Source organism: Macaca nemestrina, chromosome 19 (assembly GCF_043159975.1).
Source record: "Macaca nemestrina isolate mMacNem1 chromosome 19, mMacNem.hap1, whole genome shotgun sequence".
Lineage (NCBI taxonomy): Eukaryota > Metazoa > Chordata > Mammalia > Primates > Cercopithecidae > Macaca > Macaca nemestrina.
Window position 1 is genome coordinate 10508944 of NC_092143.1, and position 16704 is coordinate 10525647.

A 16704-nucleotide genomic window follows, 5' to 3' on the forward strand; every position below is an offset into this window, starting at 1 on the left:
GGTCTGATTGTAAGCACTTTATATAGATGAATGCACAGAAACTAACAACCAAATGAGTAGAACAATTACATGCCCTTGTTACAGATAAAGGAAAACCAGAGTTAAATAACTTGCCCAAGATGACACAGCCAGTAAGTGGTGGTGGTGGGATGCAAGCCCAGAGCCTCAATGGGGTATTCTTTTTTATGGCAGATAATTACAGTATGTGAAAGAGTTCTTGGAATTCCCATCATTAAAATATAATTTAAATCACTCTGAGCTTTTGCTTGTTTAAAACAACTATAAAGAAGTATAGAGGTTAACTAATAGCAAGTGACATCATGGTTAACCCCATGGTTAATTTTTGTTGAAAACAAGCACCAGCAGATTGAAAATATGGGCTGATGATCAATATGCATGACTCTGAAATAATTTGAAATTTGATATATTTTTCCACTTGATTTTAATCACTAGAAAAGCATCACATTTAGATAATTGTTACAATGGTTTAAAGTTTACCCAAATCTTTCTAGAAGATTTAAGTTTTACTAGCCCTCTCTAATTGATGATTCTTCAGTCAATCCCACAGTCTCATCTTAATCATCCTACAAATGCTCAAGCTACTCTTTCATTTCCATGGGCAGTCCAATGTCCTGTGATGCCCTTTCCCTCCTGAGGTGTTAGGAGGGCTCTTTTTAACCATACCTCAGATGGAGAGACAAATATAGGATTGAGAAAATTAGAAGTGCATTAAGAATAAAATATCATTTAAGCTACTGTTTTCTTTTAAAAATTTTTATTTTATACTTAAATATTTCATAGGATTTTGGAGATAAAACTAAAATAGTAATATAAAAACTTCATTGTCTTTAAATTAGAATAGACTTATTGATGTTTCACAAAGAGAATTATAGATGCTTCCCAAATACCACCTGTCCTTCTATAGATTAACTCAGATGCATCTTCATAAATCCTAGAGAAAATAATGCTCTTAAGATTATAATTGTCATTTCATTGTTTGCTTTTCAAGCAAATTAGTGATAAAGCTTATAATTATTTTTCAGCTTGTCATATTAATAAAATTTACTACTTTTAGATTCTTTACTAGATGATTTTTTTAGCATGATCCTAAAACTGGACTACAGTTCCAGGATGAGATGATAAACAAATTATTCTGTTGTCAACTAGCATAAACTCCTTCTGCAAACATTTTATTACATATACAGAAAAAGCTAGAAGTTTTAGAGCATATAGGATAAAAATAAAGATTAAAAAAAAAAAGTGGAACCCTTTCTGGTAAGAACTTAATTTTCCTAGTTATTTTGAACCCATATTTAAATCTGATGATCCAACCGTATGTGGGGACATGCAGGCAGCATTGCTTCTTATTTCATTATGCACTCCACTCTGACATCCAAGGCAACAGATCTTACATAGGTATATGCCAGAAGTGCAGGGCTCATACTTGGTGTCCACAAATAACTTCTTCTGTGACATATTGAGTAGGATATTAGGTGAGAAGGTAGGGTGTAAGCCCTCAGGATCAGGGCAGGGTGAACACCCAGGCGCTGACATGAATGGCCCCACACATACATGGTGTACATCAGACCCCAGTGACATTCATTTTCAAGCTGATAGGTTACCAAGGAAGGGGCCTTACCCGGGCCTTCTGCTCCATTTCTAGCATTAATCTTTCATGTTGCTCAGCTATGGCCAATGTTGCAGAATGGACCTTCTGATAGATCATTTCTCCTTCCCTCGTTTGAAAAGTGAATAGTCCTTCTCCTGTGTCACACATTCTGTGAGAACAGAGATAGGGAAAGAGATGGGTCTCCATGTGTTCAAGTACGTAACAGTTTTCCACGTAGACAAAACCCTTACCCTTGTGCCTCCTCCTCCTGACTTCCACAGGAGTTAGTGAGGCTGATTCAGCCATAAGCAAACGAACCAAAAAAATGTATCTTTAAATGGTACATGAAAATGCAACTTAAAATAAAAATCCATGTATATTTGGATGTCTAAAAAGGAAGCATTCACAACAGTGTAAAGGAACAAAATGATTTAGATAATGACAGTGGGTGCTTTCCAATATTTAAAGATTAAAAACATGAATTACAGTATTTTTATCTGCCATTATGATATAGACTATTATGGACAAACTGTTATGCAGTTTTGTCATTTCTGAGAGCATATAATAAAATTCTTATGTCAATTCAGGGAAAAATCAGAATGCAAATTCTTTTTCAACTAATTAGAATTACTTTTTAAAAACATTGGGAAAATTCCACTAACAAGTTGTTATTCAATAGGATTATAGGTAAGTTTTATTAACAAAGGCTAACTCTAAAATGGAAAATAATATTTTAAGCTAGCTTTTAAGAAAGTTTTCAGAAAGACCCACCCAATATAAATATGCTAATATTTGGATATTGGCTATTAACTGGATTTCTGTGTTGATTTTTCAGGTTACAACATCAAGCAATTTTCAAGTTATAACATAAAAATATTCATGAGGAAAACTTTGAGCACCAAAAAGATTTTAGATTCTTCTCTGATTCGCCAAGGAGTTTTCAATAGAAATGTCTCAAGAGGCTCCCGACATTACAGAGGCTGCAACTGTGATCCCTTAGGGCCCTATAGAGCCAGCACTTAGCTTCTCTGAAAGAGATCTTAATAAAATTCACACAGCGTGAAATGGAAAGTCTGGGGGAAAAAATGAAGAGTTTTCACAAAGTGAAACAAATGAGCTTCCTTTGTTGATTCAGAGTAAGGAGCATCAGCAACAAACCATTGATAAGTAGTGAGTGCATCTTGTTTGAGGTTGAGCTTTTTCATAGTCATCTGAAAAACAGTGCTTATTAGCCTTTGGAAATGAGATAATGGAGGCACAGATTGTTATTTCACACTCAGTCATTAAGATGTAAACGTTGAGTGCTTGTCCACTTCCTGGGATTTAACTCTGCCCCGCGCAGGAGCTTACCCGTTTACAGGAGGGATTTTTGTCTCTGAAGTAAAAACTACTGTAAACTTCATCCTTTGATCATGAACTAAGGCATTTCAAATAGCATAAAAAGCAAAGAAACTTTAGGTAGAAGATGCTGTTTCTTCAGTGAAGGTCAAGTTTATGATTTTTGTCAGCCATGTTGGAATAAATGGGCTAGGTGATATGGTTTGGCTCTGCGTCCCCACCCAAATCTCATCCCAAATTGTAATTCCCATGTGTCCAGGGAGGGACCTGTAATCCTCACATGTGGAGGGGGAGGGAAGTGATTGGGCGGTTTCATCCATGCTGCTCTCCTGATACTGAGTTCTCACGAGATCTGATGGTTTTGGAATCAGAATGTTTGGAAATTCCTCCTTTGCTCTTCTCTCGCCTGCCACCATGTGAAGGTCCTTGCTTCCTTTTCACCTTCCACCATGATGGTAAGTTTCCTGAGGCCTCCACAGCCATGTGCAACTAAGCCAATTAAACCTCCTTCCTTTGTAAATTACCCAGTCTTGGGTATTTCTTCCTAGGAGTATGAAAATGGACTAATACTCTAGGTTTCCCTTGTTTAAAATGTGTTCTTTTGGGGCTGTTAGGGAACAGATAGACTGTTTCATATCTGTCTAAACAGTCTTGTGGTAACAAGCCAATACTACAGAATAAGGAGAAAGGAAACAATTTAGATGGCATTTGACTTGCTCCTCAAAGCATGGTCCACGGATCAGCAGCATCTGCCCCCTGGGAGCTTGTCCAGATCGTCAAATCTAAATCTGCATTTAACACACCCCCAGGTGACTCACATGAACATTATATTTGATAATGATGACTCCAGAACCTTCTCCACAGGCCACCATTTCATTGAAGAGGAGTGGGAGATGACACGTGAGACCCACAGGAGGACACATTAGAAGCTGCATTTGCACAGCTTTTTGAAGACTGATACATAAAACTAATATTAGAAACGTATCAAAAAGGGCAAATGAACCCAAAGAATCATTTCCTTAACTTGGGAAAAACTAAAACAGGTGTTAGTTACATTTCAACCCCCAACTCCCTTGCCAACAAGATTCACATTCCTCAATTGCATTTATTTTGTGAAACAGGGAAAATATGGATGACATATTTATCGTGACTTCAAACTAGAATTCTATTGATATCTGTAGACAGTTGCAAATGTAATCTCTTTATATCTAACAATGACTTTGTACAAAATGAATGTTTTTTCTTATCTAAAATAGTGTTGGATAATCTCTAAGGTTTCTTTCAGCTCTGAGGAATATTCTAGGGCCTCACAAAAATTCTAAGAGGTAAATAGAACTGGCACACTTGTTTCCAGAATTCTTTTTTGTTTGATATTGTGATAGGGAAATTATAACAATATAGGACTCAAAAGACTAGGGCACCAATTTCAACCACAATGTTCTAGGCTATCATATAAATTTTATCATATAATTTTCAAGTAGCTACTATAATCTAGGCACCATTTGGGGCCTGAGACTTGAATAGGAGGGAAAAATATATATCCTATTGCTTCTGAGGCTTTTGAGTAGTGGGGAAAGGCCAGCAAGAATCACGAACTTACTGTGATATGTGCTACCAGGGAGAAGTATAGGCCCATGAGGACAATTAGGGATTAATCTGAGCCAGTTATTTTACCTATTAACTTCTCACCTATAAAATCACCAACAAGAATTTCAGTTTTTTTAAAAATTAAATGAAGTAATGTATGTGATAGTGGGCAGTAAAGGGTTAATGTAGCAGTCCCCAGTTGGTTATTCCAACCCTGCACATTCTTCATTCCTATTTTTAGGATGGGCCTATGGCTGGCTTCTGGGATATGATCTCTGGGACCTTTGGAATACTCTACCTGTTTCTGTAAGTCTGAGACCTTGGGCCATGCTGTACCCACTTGACCAGATACATTAATCCCAACAAAGGACAGCCCAGCAGGAATGCCTGTTTTCAGTCTGCTGCAGCCTGGAGCCTGAGTAGCTGAGTCAGTCCTGGGGGTGCTGCATGCCTACATGACTGACCCCCAATAAAAACCTTGGACATTGAGGCTCAGGGGAACTTCTCTGGTTTACGGCACTGCATGTGTTGTCACACGTCATTGCTGGGAGAATTAAGGGTGTCCCCATGCAACCCCACTGGGAGGGGCCTTGGAAGCTTTTGCCTGGACTCTCCTGGTCTTTTATCCCTTGTGACTTTTCCCTTGGCTGATTTTAATCTTATTTCTCACTGTGGTGATACAAACTGTGAGCATAATGTGTTTTTCTGAGTCTTGTGAATCTTCTAGAGGATTATCAAGCTTGGAGGGTGGCCTTGGGAACCCTTCCAGCTGACACTGCCAGCATGTGCTAAGGAGTCAATATGTTTTATGTAGTAGGAATGTAAAATTCCTGGTCTTTTCCCTAAATGTCTGTCTGTCACTATGGAATCTAAGAGAATATCCTCTTTATCCAGTCTCGCCACTCACATCCAGAATCACTTGAAACAACGGTACTTGACAGACTTATCTCTGTTATGTTCTGGTAAATAAAAAATAACCAGGGATCATGTGGATGTATATAAATGAAGGAAACTGAACTCCAAAGGAGGTGTTCCACTATTCATCGTTCTCTTAGTTGCTTTCAAGGGCAGAATCAGCCCTAACATGGTGCATGGAGGAATATTCTGGAGAAAAAATTCCTAGCATTGAACTACTAGACCACGCCCCTTTTTTCTTGTCTAACTCTCAAACTTGGCTCTCTATGAAGGCGTGACTTTGAAATGCCACTCTTTCTTCCCACATGATGTGTGAAATAAATTTACCAAGTCAAAAATTATGGAGACATTTTACTTTAAGTGTAGACACTTTAAGATAATTTTTTGTGGGTCTCTAGATAAAACTTTGCTACAGATGAATTAGTTGACATCTGGCAGTTTTGTCCATCTTCACAGCTGTATAATTTCATTCTCACTAAGTTTTACAATATTGTATACATATTTAATAACCAAATATTCTCCTTGAACACAGAAATTTTAAACTTTCAGTAATGGGGTAGAGTAAGGAGCATGTTCCTAAAAACCCAGTGGTATTTCTGTTCAGTATTTAAAATTTAATGTTTAATTATAGAACATAATGAAATTATTCAAAGCACAGCTTTTCCACAGAGCAGTTAAAACCAATTAACACTTTTATTCTGTTAACAGTTTAATCTTTATTGTCACTTAACAATGCTAGAATTTTACTTTTTTTTTTTTTTTTCTGCTATAAAAAGATTGGTTACTCTGAGTCAGACTTTGATCTAAGAAACTGGGCAAAATGGACAAGCAGTTTGTGAAAAACAGTACAGAAAAGTCAGTAAAGCAACAGTACAGAAAGTCAAGAAATAGACCCAGTTCATATAATAGTTAAATATATGGTCAAAGTAGAGTCTCAGATCAGTTAGGGAAAGCTGACCTCTTCAACAAACTGTTGAATGGTAGCCATTTGGGAAAAAAATTTGAATCCATGTTTCTTCCTCCATTGATAGAAATTCCAGAGAAAGCAAATGGGGGAAAAAAGCACCATAAGAAAATATCAAAGAATTTCTATATGAACTCAAAGGAGAAGGGATTTCAAGTGAGGATTCAAATAAAGTCACAGAAGAAAAGATAGATGAATCTGCCTGTGAAAATACTTTTTAAAAATAATAGAAATCATTAAGATAAGACAAAAACAAGATGGAAACTCAAAACATTAATTTCTCTTGTTTCATCTAGCAACATATTTTAGAAATTCAACTACTTCAGTAGTAGTTGTAATAAATAGTAGTAGTCAGTGAAGAATAAGTTACATTGTTTCAGGGTTTACACACATTAACTTTTTTAATGCTCAAAGAACTCGATGAAAATTACGAAAAGTAACTTTTTCAGGTGAAAGTAATATGTGGAGTGTGCTAATATTTGTGTAAAAGTGTGGGACAAAATTTCAGTTAAATAGGAACAAGTTCAAGAGATCTACTGTTCAATGGTAGTGACTATAGTTAATAAAAATATATTGTATACTTAAAAATGTAAAGAGGGTGGATAAGTGTTCTCACCATGGACACTGACTATGTGAGGGTAATGCTTATGTTAACTAGCTAGATTTAATCATTCCGCATGTTTGTGTACTTCAAAATATCAGGTTGTACACAATAAATACAATTTTATATCAATGTAAAAAATGCATGGGAAGAATGTATATGCATCTTTGCATGTGCATACACTAAACTCTGCAAGTATGTACAAAAATTGTTGTTGGGGAAAAGTGAAATAGATGGGGTTTAAGTATAGAAGGAACATTTTCACTAATCTTTACATGAATGATAAAATAAGGAAAAGTTAGATTTATTTACAGTAAATTTTTTTTTTCATAGAGACAACGTCTTGCTCTATTACCCAGGCTGGAGTACAGAGGCATGATTATAGCTCAATGCAGCCTTGAACTCCTGGGATCAAGTGATCTGCCCACCTCAGCCTCCTGAGTAGCTGGTAGTACAGGCTGACACTGCCATGCCTCTCTATCCTGCTCCACCATAGTAACACGCTTATTTCCCCTTCTGCCATGATTGTAAGTTTCCAGAGGCCTCCCAGCTATGTTTCCTGTTAAGCCTGTTAAGAACTGTGAGTCAAGTAAACCTCTTTTCTTAAATTACCCAGTCTTGGATACTTCTTCATAGCGGTGTGAGAACGGACTAAATATGCCTACAAGGAAATCTTGGTTTTAGTCTGGATTCTACTGCCAACTAACTTTGTGAAATGCCATTTAACCCTCTCTAAAATTCAGCTTTTAAATGAAAGAGCTAACATTAAACCATATCTAAGATACACATTTGTGCCTAAACTCTACAACTCCTCCACCTGTGTACTCTGATGACACAATTATAGTCACATTAGTTAAAATCTATCTTTTCACATCTTTTCAAAGTTTTCATTTTACCCTATTCTATTTTTTTCTTGCTCTTTCTTTCTTTTTTTTTTTTTTCTTTAACTCAATAAGATGACTAGTTGAGTCTCCCTGAACACTCTGGAGTTTGGCTTTAGTAAATATTTGAAAATATGTACATATAAGGTACTCTTCTATTTACTTTATGCCTCAAAAATTCAGAATAAAAAAACCCAACATGTGAAGATGTGACGTAACTCATAAGACCTTAATTACCTCAGTATATGATCACAAATTATTACCATTATCCTTATTATATAGTTACAGGTTAATAAGGATTTAATGGGGAAAAAAATTTTAAAAGATTTACAGATTTTATATTTGCCCTGTATACATATCTCCTGGAGGCTTTATTGTAAAGTTATCAGATATTCCCTGGCAATTAGGAATTTTAACATTTTTAACTCCCACTGTTAATCACAAAGCCCCTCGTGTATATCTTAAATGTTTGTTGACCCAAGCAAATGAAAATTATCAATATAATGGCTACATAAAAAGTATTGATTTTTATAGTTTCTGATAGGAAAAAAAAGAAAAATTAAAAAAGAAACATTGTTTTTGAATGGTACCTTGGTGGTAGTGTACTTTTCCGAATGGAGTAGATAAAACAGTTAAATACACAGAAGTGATATGTTCTTATGTTCCCAGCTGGTATAGACTTCTTCTATTTTAAACTTGCTTGAGGGCATCTGAATGTATCACATGGAGCAGCTACTGATCTATACTCACACCTAGTTTTGTGGTGAAGAGCTAATAACAAAAGACAAGCAGAAACTTGAATTCTGTCATTTATGAAGTAGACTTTCCTTTTAACATGAATTTAACTGCCATGTTACGATTGGGACAGTTTTTAGTTTGTCTCAAATTTTAATAGTTATTTAGTCTCTGCATTAGAGAAGAGTTATGCTCTTTCACCATTTTGAGGGGAACCTAAAAATAAGAATTATATTTCTTCAGAGCAAAAAGAGCATGTAATCAAGGTTTAAAATTATATTTGTATTCCTCTTTTGCTTTAAATATAGTTAAGATAATTTTTTAATCATGTGAAAGATCCTTTCAGCATTTCAACTGACTATAGAAGACAAAGTATCATAGCCAAATAGAAAGTAAATGTAAGACTGGATTTGATTTGACTAAGGATTGACTTTTCTTCTCAGGTTATATTCATTTGTCAACATATTTTTGGGCACCACCCACTTGTCTACTTGTCAGGTACTATATTAGATTAGATTTTCAGAGATAACCATATTTTTTCAATGGAAGATGTAATATTTTTTAAAATCATATTTTTAAAAACATAATTACCATTATGAATTATATTCTCATACATATGCATTTAACTTTTTATTTAAAAACTCTGAGTACATGATTATATAAACTTAGAGATTAAGAACTTCTGAATTTATTATCCTTATTGTGTTTTCTCTAGAGAGTTTCAGTTGACAGATCACTGATAATGCCAACTAAAAAAAATAGTACTTTATCAAAACAAGCTACCCAGTAAAACCACAAAACACAAATCATTCTAAGATACTCAGAGCAAATACTGACTGGTATTATAAAAGATGTAGGCATATGTTTGATCTACTCAATTTTTTTTAATTTTTAACATTGTATTTTGATATATTTATTGTAGAGCTAGGGCCTCTTACTCAGGCTGGCCTCAAACTCCTGGGCTCAGGAGATTCTCTCACCTCGGCCTCCCAAAGTGCTGAGATTACAGGTGTTAGCCATCACATCCTGCCTAAGCTACCAATTTTTAATTTCTTTTGAAATAGAAATAAAATTTACTGAAATCATGAACAAAATGAATCTATATAAGGTTCAAACATTAAAGAATTTCAAATACAATTACCTAGACGTTTTATAATTTCAAACATCAAATGTTCATTTCAGCTTAGTGGATTTTCAACCTTAAATTTTTAACTTCATTTTAACACATTAAATTGTATTTCTTAAAATAATCTTCATTGAAAATGTTAGTGAATAGATAGCTTGGATCACCTTCAATGTAGATGCTAAGAAGTAGAGTACGTATCTCCCTATCAAATAAAAGTAGCAATCAGTTTGTATTATTCCTTGATATCTTTGATCTTCTTAGTTCACAATGTTAGGCTCATCATGGTTCATACTAATGAATTCTAGTTTAGGAATGGACCAATATCTTCTGTTTCTCCTGCTGAATTAAGTATAAATCTGTATTATAGTACTTCTAATATCTCGTTATCTTTATTTTCACATGACTTTTTCCCAACTAGACTTATCACAAGTAGAGAGGGAGGAAAATAAAACCTATAGAGGCTGGCAACTGAGTCCACGAAAGGGGATGTTGGTGTTTGAGACAGGGTGGTGGGTTTCCACCCAGGATCCTGTAGAAGTCAGAGCAGGCTGCTTGGTGGCTGGAAAAACAGGAGCATTCCTAACTGTTGCTTTGACTCCAGTTTTAGCTTTTTACTTGGCTGGATCTTATTATCTTCCCTCTTTTCCTTCCATATTGATTTATCCTTTCTCTAAGCTTTCTGAAAAACCTTGTCATATTTGTCCTTCCCATCATCTTAACATATGTTTATTTTGTTCTTATTTCTTCTTATGGCTTCCTTCTTTGACCTTTAAAGACCTTCAAAAAGAAGAATCTTTATTAGATTTTACAATAAAACTTTTAGAGCCACTCCAATTCTTTAAATTTGACAATGACGTCTTTTTACCTATCTTGTTTGTTTGCTTCCTAGATCCCATTTTCACATTTTCATTTGCCCTCATATTTGGGGGCATATATCCAGATTTGGTATTTGAACAGATTGTGTGTGGGAATTTCCCTTGGCGGAGTGTATTTTTCACTTCGGTGACAGCCAATTCCTATTCTTCGGTTGGTTGGAGTCTCAACCAACATGCACAGAGTTGCTCCTAATCCTCATTTCTTACTGGTGCCCATCTACCTCATTTTGGGAATGGAATTGAGATAGTTTCCCACCTCCTGTTAGACTTCGTGATTTTAACTGTGAAAGAAAAAACAGTAAAGTCTGGTCAAGCTGATTTCAGCTAATGTTTTGAAAATAAAACCTTCACTTTTTGCTAAAAAGACAAACACATTGGTAGAAAAGAACAATTGGGACAGTTATAATGAAGGCAAAATAATTTCTTAATTGCTAATTCAGGTAATGGTAAAAAAGCAGAAACAATACAAAACTTGAGTCCTTTAATAGAATAAAGAAATGAAATAACAAAGCCAGGTTTAAACCACAAAATACAGGATCTTTGAAGTGAATTGACCTGTATTTAGTACTTGTATGTCGTCTGTGTGTTAGTGTGTATGTCTGTACATGTATATATGTGCATTATATGTGCATATGTGTGTATATGTATAACATATGTATATGTATATTATATTGGTCTGTTTCTCTAGAGGCTTCCTAATTAACACAGCTTGTATATCTTTGTCTTCTGACTTCTCCAGCCCTCTTCTGAGCCCATGGAAATCTGATTCTGACCCTGGGGAGCTCAGGTGAGGGGTGAGTAGGATGAGTGGGATGCATTGCAGGTGCTGTCCTTGATGTCGCACAAATCATGGTGGTGCTTGAGAGATCAAATAATAAAGAAAAAATGCCTTTTAAATGAAGAATTTTCTTCTGTTTTTGTGTTTGCATCACTATAGACATTGCTCTTCAAGTTATCTTTCTCCTGAGATCCAGGTAGACTTTCACTCTCTGAACCAGCTTGTAGTTGAGAAGATAAGAAAAATGCTGGCCAGCAGATCCAAGGAGACCTCTTCTCTTCCACAAACAGCTGCAGACACAGCAGAACTTGGGTAAAGGAGAGCAGGAAGTTACTGTACTGCAATGACTTTACTTCTTTTTTTTTTTTTTTTTTTTTTTTCCAGTATACTAAGGACTTTTCTCCACTGAGAAATTGTTGTGGACATTTTCCCCTAATTTGCCATGGAAAGTATTATTACAGCAAAAGAAATAGGAAGTCAACATTTCATTTCTGAGATTCAGAGTGAGATTTGAGTCACTAGCCAGGCAGACTTTGATGAATTTGTAAAAGCCAAATCTAGATGATTAAGTCAGCTTTGCTATAAATCAGAGCTAGAGGGAGATTAGAATATGATTTAAGAGGCAACCTTGTTCCATCAGGACCTGGGTGACTGTGAGAAAAAAAGTTAGAAAGCATTGGGTGAGACTTGTATATCCCGATGTCTGTTATCTGAGTGAACATTCTGGAGAATGCAAGAATGTGAAATAAATTGGTCTCTAGATAGGTGAGCTAAAGGCTACACTCCTGACTCCCCATTGCCTACATCTGGCTGCAGGGCATCCAAAAATTCCAACGTGGAGGACTGGAGTCGAAGAGCAGGGTGTGAGAAATCTAGGAACGAGGAAACTGGCCAGGATCAGGGGTTTCAGTGGGGAGTGACAGCGCATCTGCAAAGCCCAAATCAGTTCAGTTATATTTATTACAGCAGATGCCAGCCTGGAACAGACCAGACCACACGAGGCTTGAATCAAGGGTTCCTTTTATTCCATAAGGTCATGTAAGATTTTTGTGTGTTTCAACATCAAACTACATGAAACTAGGAAGAAGGGGCAGAAAATAGTATCACCAAGGTGTGAGTCATCTGAAAGGGGTGATCTGAAATAGCTATTACCCACTTCCCAGCGAGAAGGGGTTCCTGAGAAACATTCAATGAGAAACAAAGAATTCACACTTAACTGCATCAGGTTGTGTTAAATTCTTGAACCTGCTACAGTTGTAAAGCATCTGCAATTTCAAATAGGAAAACTTTCACTCCCTTGTCTACGAAAATTAATTGGCAAAAGGTTTCATTTATTGTGGTCGCACATTTATATAGTCATCAGGCCAGATTTACAGTCTCTCCCTAAATTTGGGGAAAATATTTTTTCTAAGTTTCTGCCCACACATCTAATTCTTCCACGACTTCATTCCTGGCTTCTATAATCACTTGGGGGGTATGGAAGGAACTAAATATATTTTATTTTGATTCATATTATCAATAAAGAGGCTCTTTTCATTGTCAGAAAGCCATACCCAAAAAGCCAAAATTAAAAATGTATTTTTAAATGTTGAGCATATAGAGTGATATGTGCCAGAACATGCTCCATTGACTTAGATTTCAGTCAATTCAAAAAGCAGTCTGCCATGGCCTGAATGTTTGTGTTTCCCCAAACTCATGTGTTGAAACCCTATTCTTGATGTGATGGTAGTGAGAGGGACGGCCTTTGGGGGAGGTAATTAGGTCATGAGGGCAAAGCTCTCATGAATGGGATTCGTGCCCTTATGAAAGAGACCCAGGCCTGGTGCAGTGGCTCATGCCTGTTAACCAAGCACTTTGGGAGGCCAAGGCAAGAGGATTGCTTGAGCCCAGTAGTCTGAGATCAGTCTGGACCATGTAGTGGGACCTTGTTGCTACAAAGAAATAACAAAACTTAGCCAGGCATGGCAGCATCCACCTGTAGCCCCAGCTACTCAGGAGGCTGAAGTGGGAGGATTGCTTGAGGCCAAGAGGTCAAGGCTGCAGTGAGCGAACGATGGTGCCATGCACTCCAGCCTGGTTGACAGAGTGAGACTCTGTCTTAATTTTTTTTAAAAAAGATAACAAAACAAAAAGAGGCCCAAAGGAGCTTGTTTGCCCTTCTACCATGTGAGGACAAAGCATGAGACCACCACCTGGGAGGAGTGGGCCTCCCACCAGACATCAAATCTTGGTGGCAACTTGATCTTAGGCCTCTCAGCCTCAAGAACTGGGGGGCGGAGGGGTGTAAAATATATATATACACATACACACACAAAATATCTAATGTATATATACACACATATATATACACATATATACACATACATATGTGTGTGTGTATGTGTGTGTGTGTGTGTATATATATATAATTTGTTTATAGGCCACCCCATTTATGGTATTTTGATAGCAGTCCAAATGGGCTAAGAGTCCAACAATAAAGCGAGGTCACTAGGACAAGGCATATTTAGGCACTGGGCTCCTTTCTGCTGTGGTCATTCACACGCGACATTGAGAGTTTTGAATTTGGAGGCTAACAATATTCTCCCCAACGAGATTAATGCTTAGCCGGAAACCGGAGGAACGGTATGGGGTGAGAAAGAGAGTAGCAAATAAAGAAAAGATTAAAGAACAAAAAAGATGAATGGGAAAGGTCAGTAGTCAAATGCTGATAAAAATCAACAAGGATTGAGTCCAGAGTGATGATTCAAACAAGAGCATTCAGTGAACAAGCTAGTTATAATCTGAAGACAGTAAAAGGCCAAAGAAGCAAGAAGGAGGGGGAGTGAAGATCCGAACTAGCAGAGGAAACAAAGTTAAACTTATAAAAATGACTTTCAAAGTCTTATCCTCATGGGATATTCTAGACGTCCCTCTCCATGCTGCCCACACTTCTGGCTGCGTGTACCGACTGCATCTCCCTGATAACTTAAGCTGCCGGCTGGTGAGATAATCAAATTCTCCACGCTCAGTGATTTCATCTATAAGACACAGGAGTAACCACCGGCGAGATAAGTTCAATTGTGAAAGAGAAGCAAAGGAAGATGATGGGTCCTTAGCGCGAGGGTGCACAGCCTCTTCCTCCATTGTTAGCTCTCCATTCGGTTTTGCCTGATGCAAGGCGCACTTTCTTTCATATATTTAGATTCCATAGCTTTCTGATAATGGGTACTGAGTATTTTTTAAATACACTTCAGGGGTGGGCGGGGTGGCTCACGCCTGTAATCCCAGCACTTTGGGAGGCTGAGGCGGGCAGATCACCTGAGGTCAAGAGTTCGAGACCAGCTTGGCCAACATGGTGAAACTCTGTCTCTACTAAAAATACAAAAATTAGCTGGATGTGGTGGCTCACACCGATAGTCCCACCTACTCGGGAGGCTGAGGCATGAGAATTGCTTGAACCCGAGAGGCAGAGGCTGCAATGTGAGCCGAGATCATGCCACTGCACTCCGGGCAGGGTGACAGAGTGAGACTCTGTCTCAATAAATAAATACATATTTAAAAATTAATAAAAATAAAAACACACTTTAGGTGATTTCTGCATATTTAAGTTTCAAACTACTACTATTAGAGCAAGCCCAGGGTAGTTTCCTATTCTTTTGAACATGAGGAAAGAACTAAGGGCTGCAGAAAACCTTCTCACAGGACCCAATTCTCATCAGCTTGTTCTCATTCAACAAACGTTGATCCGTCCCTTGTTGCATGCAAGGTACTCTGTCCAGCCAAGTATGTGACTGCAGGCTGACAGGTGGTGATTGGGGAAAGCTGCCCGAATGAGTAAGATTCTGACGCTTCTTTGGAATAGTTTATTCTCTGTCTGCCACCTCCAGATCACCACATCTCCATGACTGGACCCGAATAAAGTCATTTCATATTTCCAAAAATACTTTCAGTTATTAACACCTTAGGGAGAATTCAGGGGCTCATGGTAGAAATGAATGAATCATGTACATAACTGAGAAGTATTTATACAGAAAGAGTTGGTTTTCTGGAAAGGGTAATTTCAGAGGTTTAGAAGTAAAAGCCATTACAATGTTGGTTTTACAAGTCACTGGGCTTCATAACAACATCAGAGTCCTGGTGGGTCAGGAGAAGGAAAGGAGACAGCACTCGTCAGTAGCAGACAAGAGCAACTTAGCATTCCATATAATCTTGGAGAGAGCTGGTCTACGTGCCTCAGGTTAGGTATTTTAACAACTGGATCCGCTCTGAACTCCAAACACCTGCTTCTTTGAGCAGTGATGTAAGATGGGGGAGAAGACAGAATGAGCTGGCTGCCTCACTCCCTCTCCAGCTCCTGTCCCAGCTTGAGATGAAATTCTGTGAAAGTGTAAAGAAGGTGGGGCGTACTGGAATATCTTCTACTTTTCTCAACCTAGCACCAAGTGTTATAAAGAATGGGATAAAAATGCCATAAGGAAAGTTGTTGAGAGAAATTTACTCTTTTACCCTTGAGACCTAATGGGAATTCAAGCACTATATATTTTATTTTATTTTTCTTAATGGTCAAAGCCTTTGGCTGCATATTGTAAATACCTGTCATGGATCAAAGCAATCTCAGTGAAAAATATTTCTTTCAGCTTTGCTAGTTGTTAAAGCTCCATGAAATGTTCATTTTCAATGTTATCTTCTCTATGAACAAAAGATTTGTCTGCTGCTAAGCAATATCTAAAGTAATAGCTACAGGGTTTCATTTATCCTTGTATGTAAGGATGAATTATAGAAACCATCACAAAGTTTTGTATTGCTCTGTTGTCTATGATATTAAGTACTTGAGCTACAAAATTATATAATTCCACAATTTTTTCCTTCCAGGGATTGATTACACATTTCAATTCCCAATGATCTCTCTCGCTGTTTTCATGAAGCATTCCTACAAAATGAAGGGGGAAGATGGAATTAGCAAGGTAGAAAATGAGAGAATTAAAAAGCAAATCTCCTGTGTTTCTTTTCAATGAATATTATGTCAAATAAGTAAAGGTTTTGAGACCAGGCTTACAAGGTTGCGGTGCCCCAGAATGCACAGAGCAGTGGAAAAGGATACCCTGCAAAGTTCAAACACTGCTTTCTGAAGGCAGGTGGCATCCTGGGGAGAAACACTGATGAGGAATCGACAGGCCCTGGGCTCAGCTTGGATGCCTTGGAAAAGTCACCTGACCTCCAAGTCTGTGGCTGCCCATCTCTAAAACGACTTGCCTTTCACACGTTAGAGGGTTGCTATGAGGATCAAAATAGGAACACCTTTTGAACACTGTCAGG

At 37.3% G+C, this 16704-nt stretch overlaps 1 protein-coding gene across 2 annotated transcripts in view; it reads right to left on the reverse strand.

Annotated features, from left to right (window-relative positions):
- Positions 1-16704, reverse strand: part of LOC105476952 (docking protein 6) — a 445591-nt gene that overhangs the window by 105736 nt on the left and 323151 nt on the right. For both annotated transcript variants that reach the window (XM_011733258.3, XM_011733257.3), the window contains exon 6: positions 1640-1778. In XM_011733258.3, the coding sequence (XP_011731560.1) occupies positions 1640-1778 (139 nt within the window). The remainder of the gene's footprint in view (positions 1-1639; positions 1779-16704) is intronic.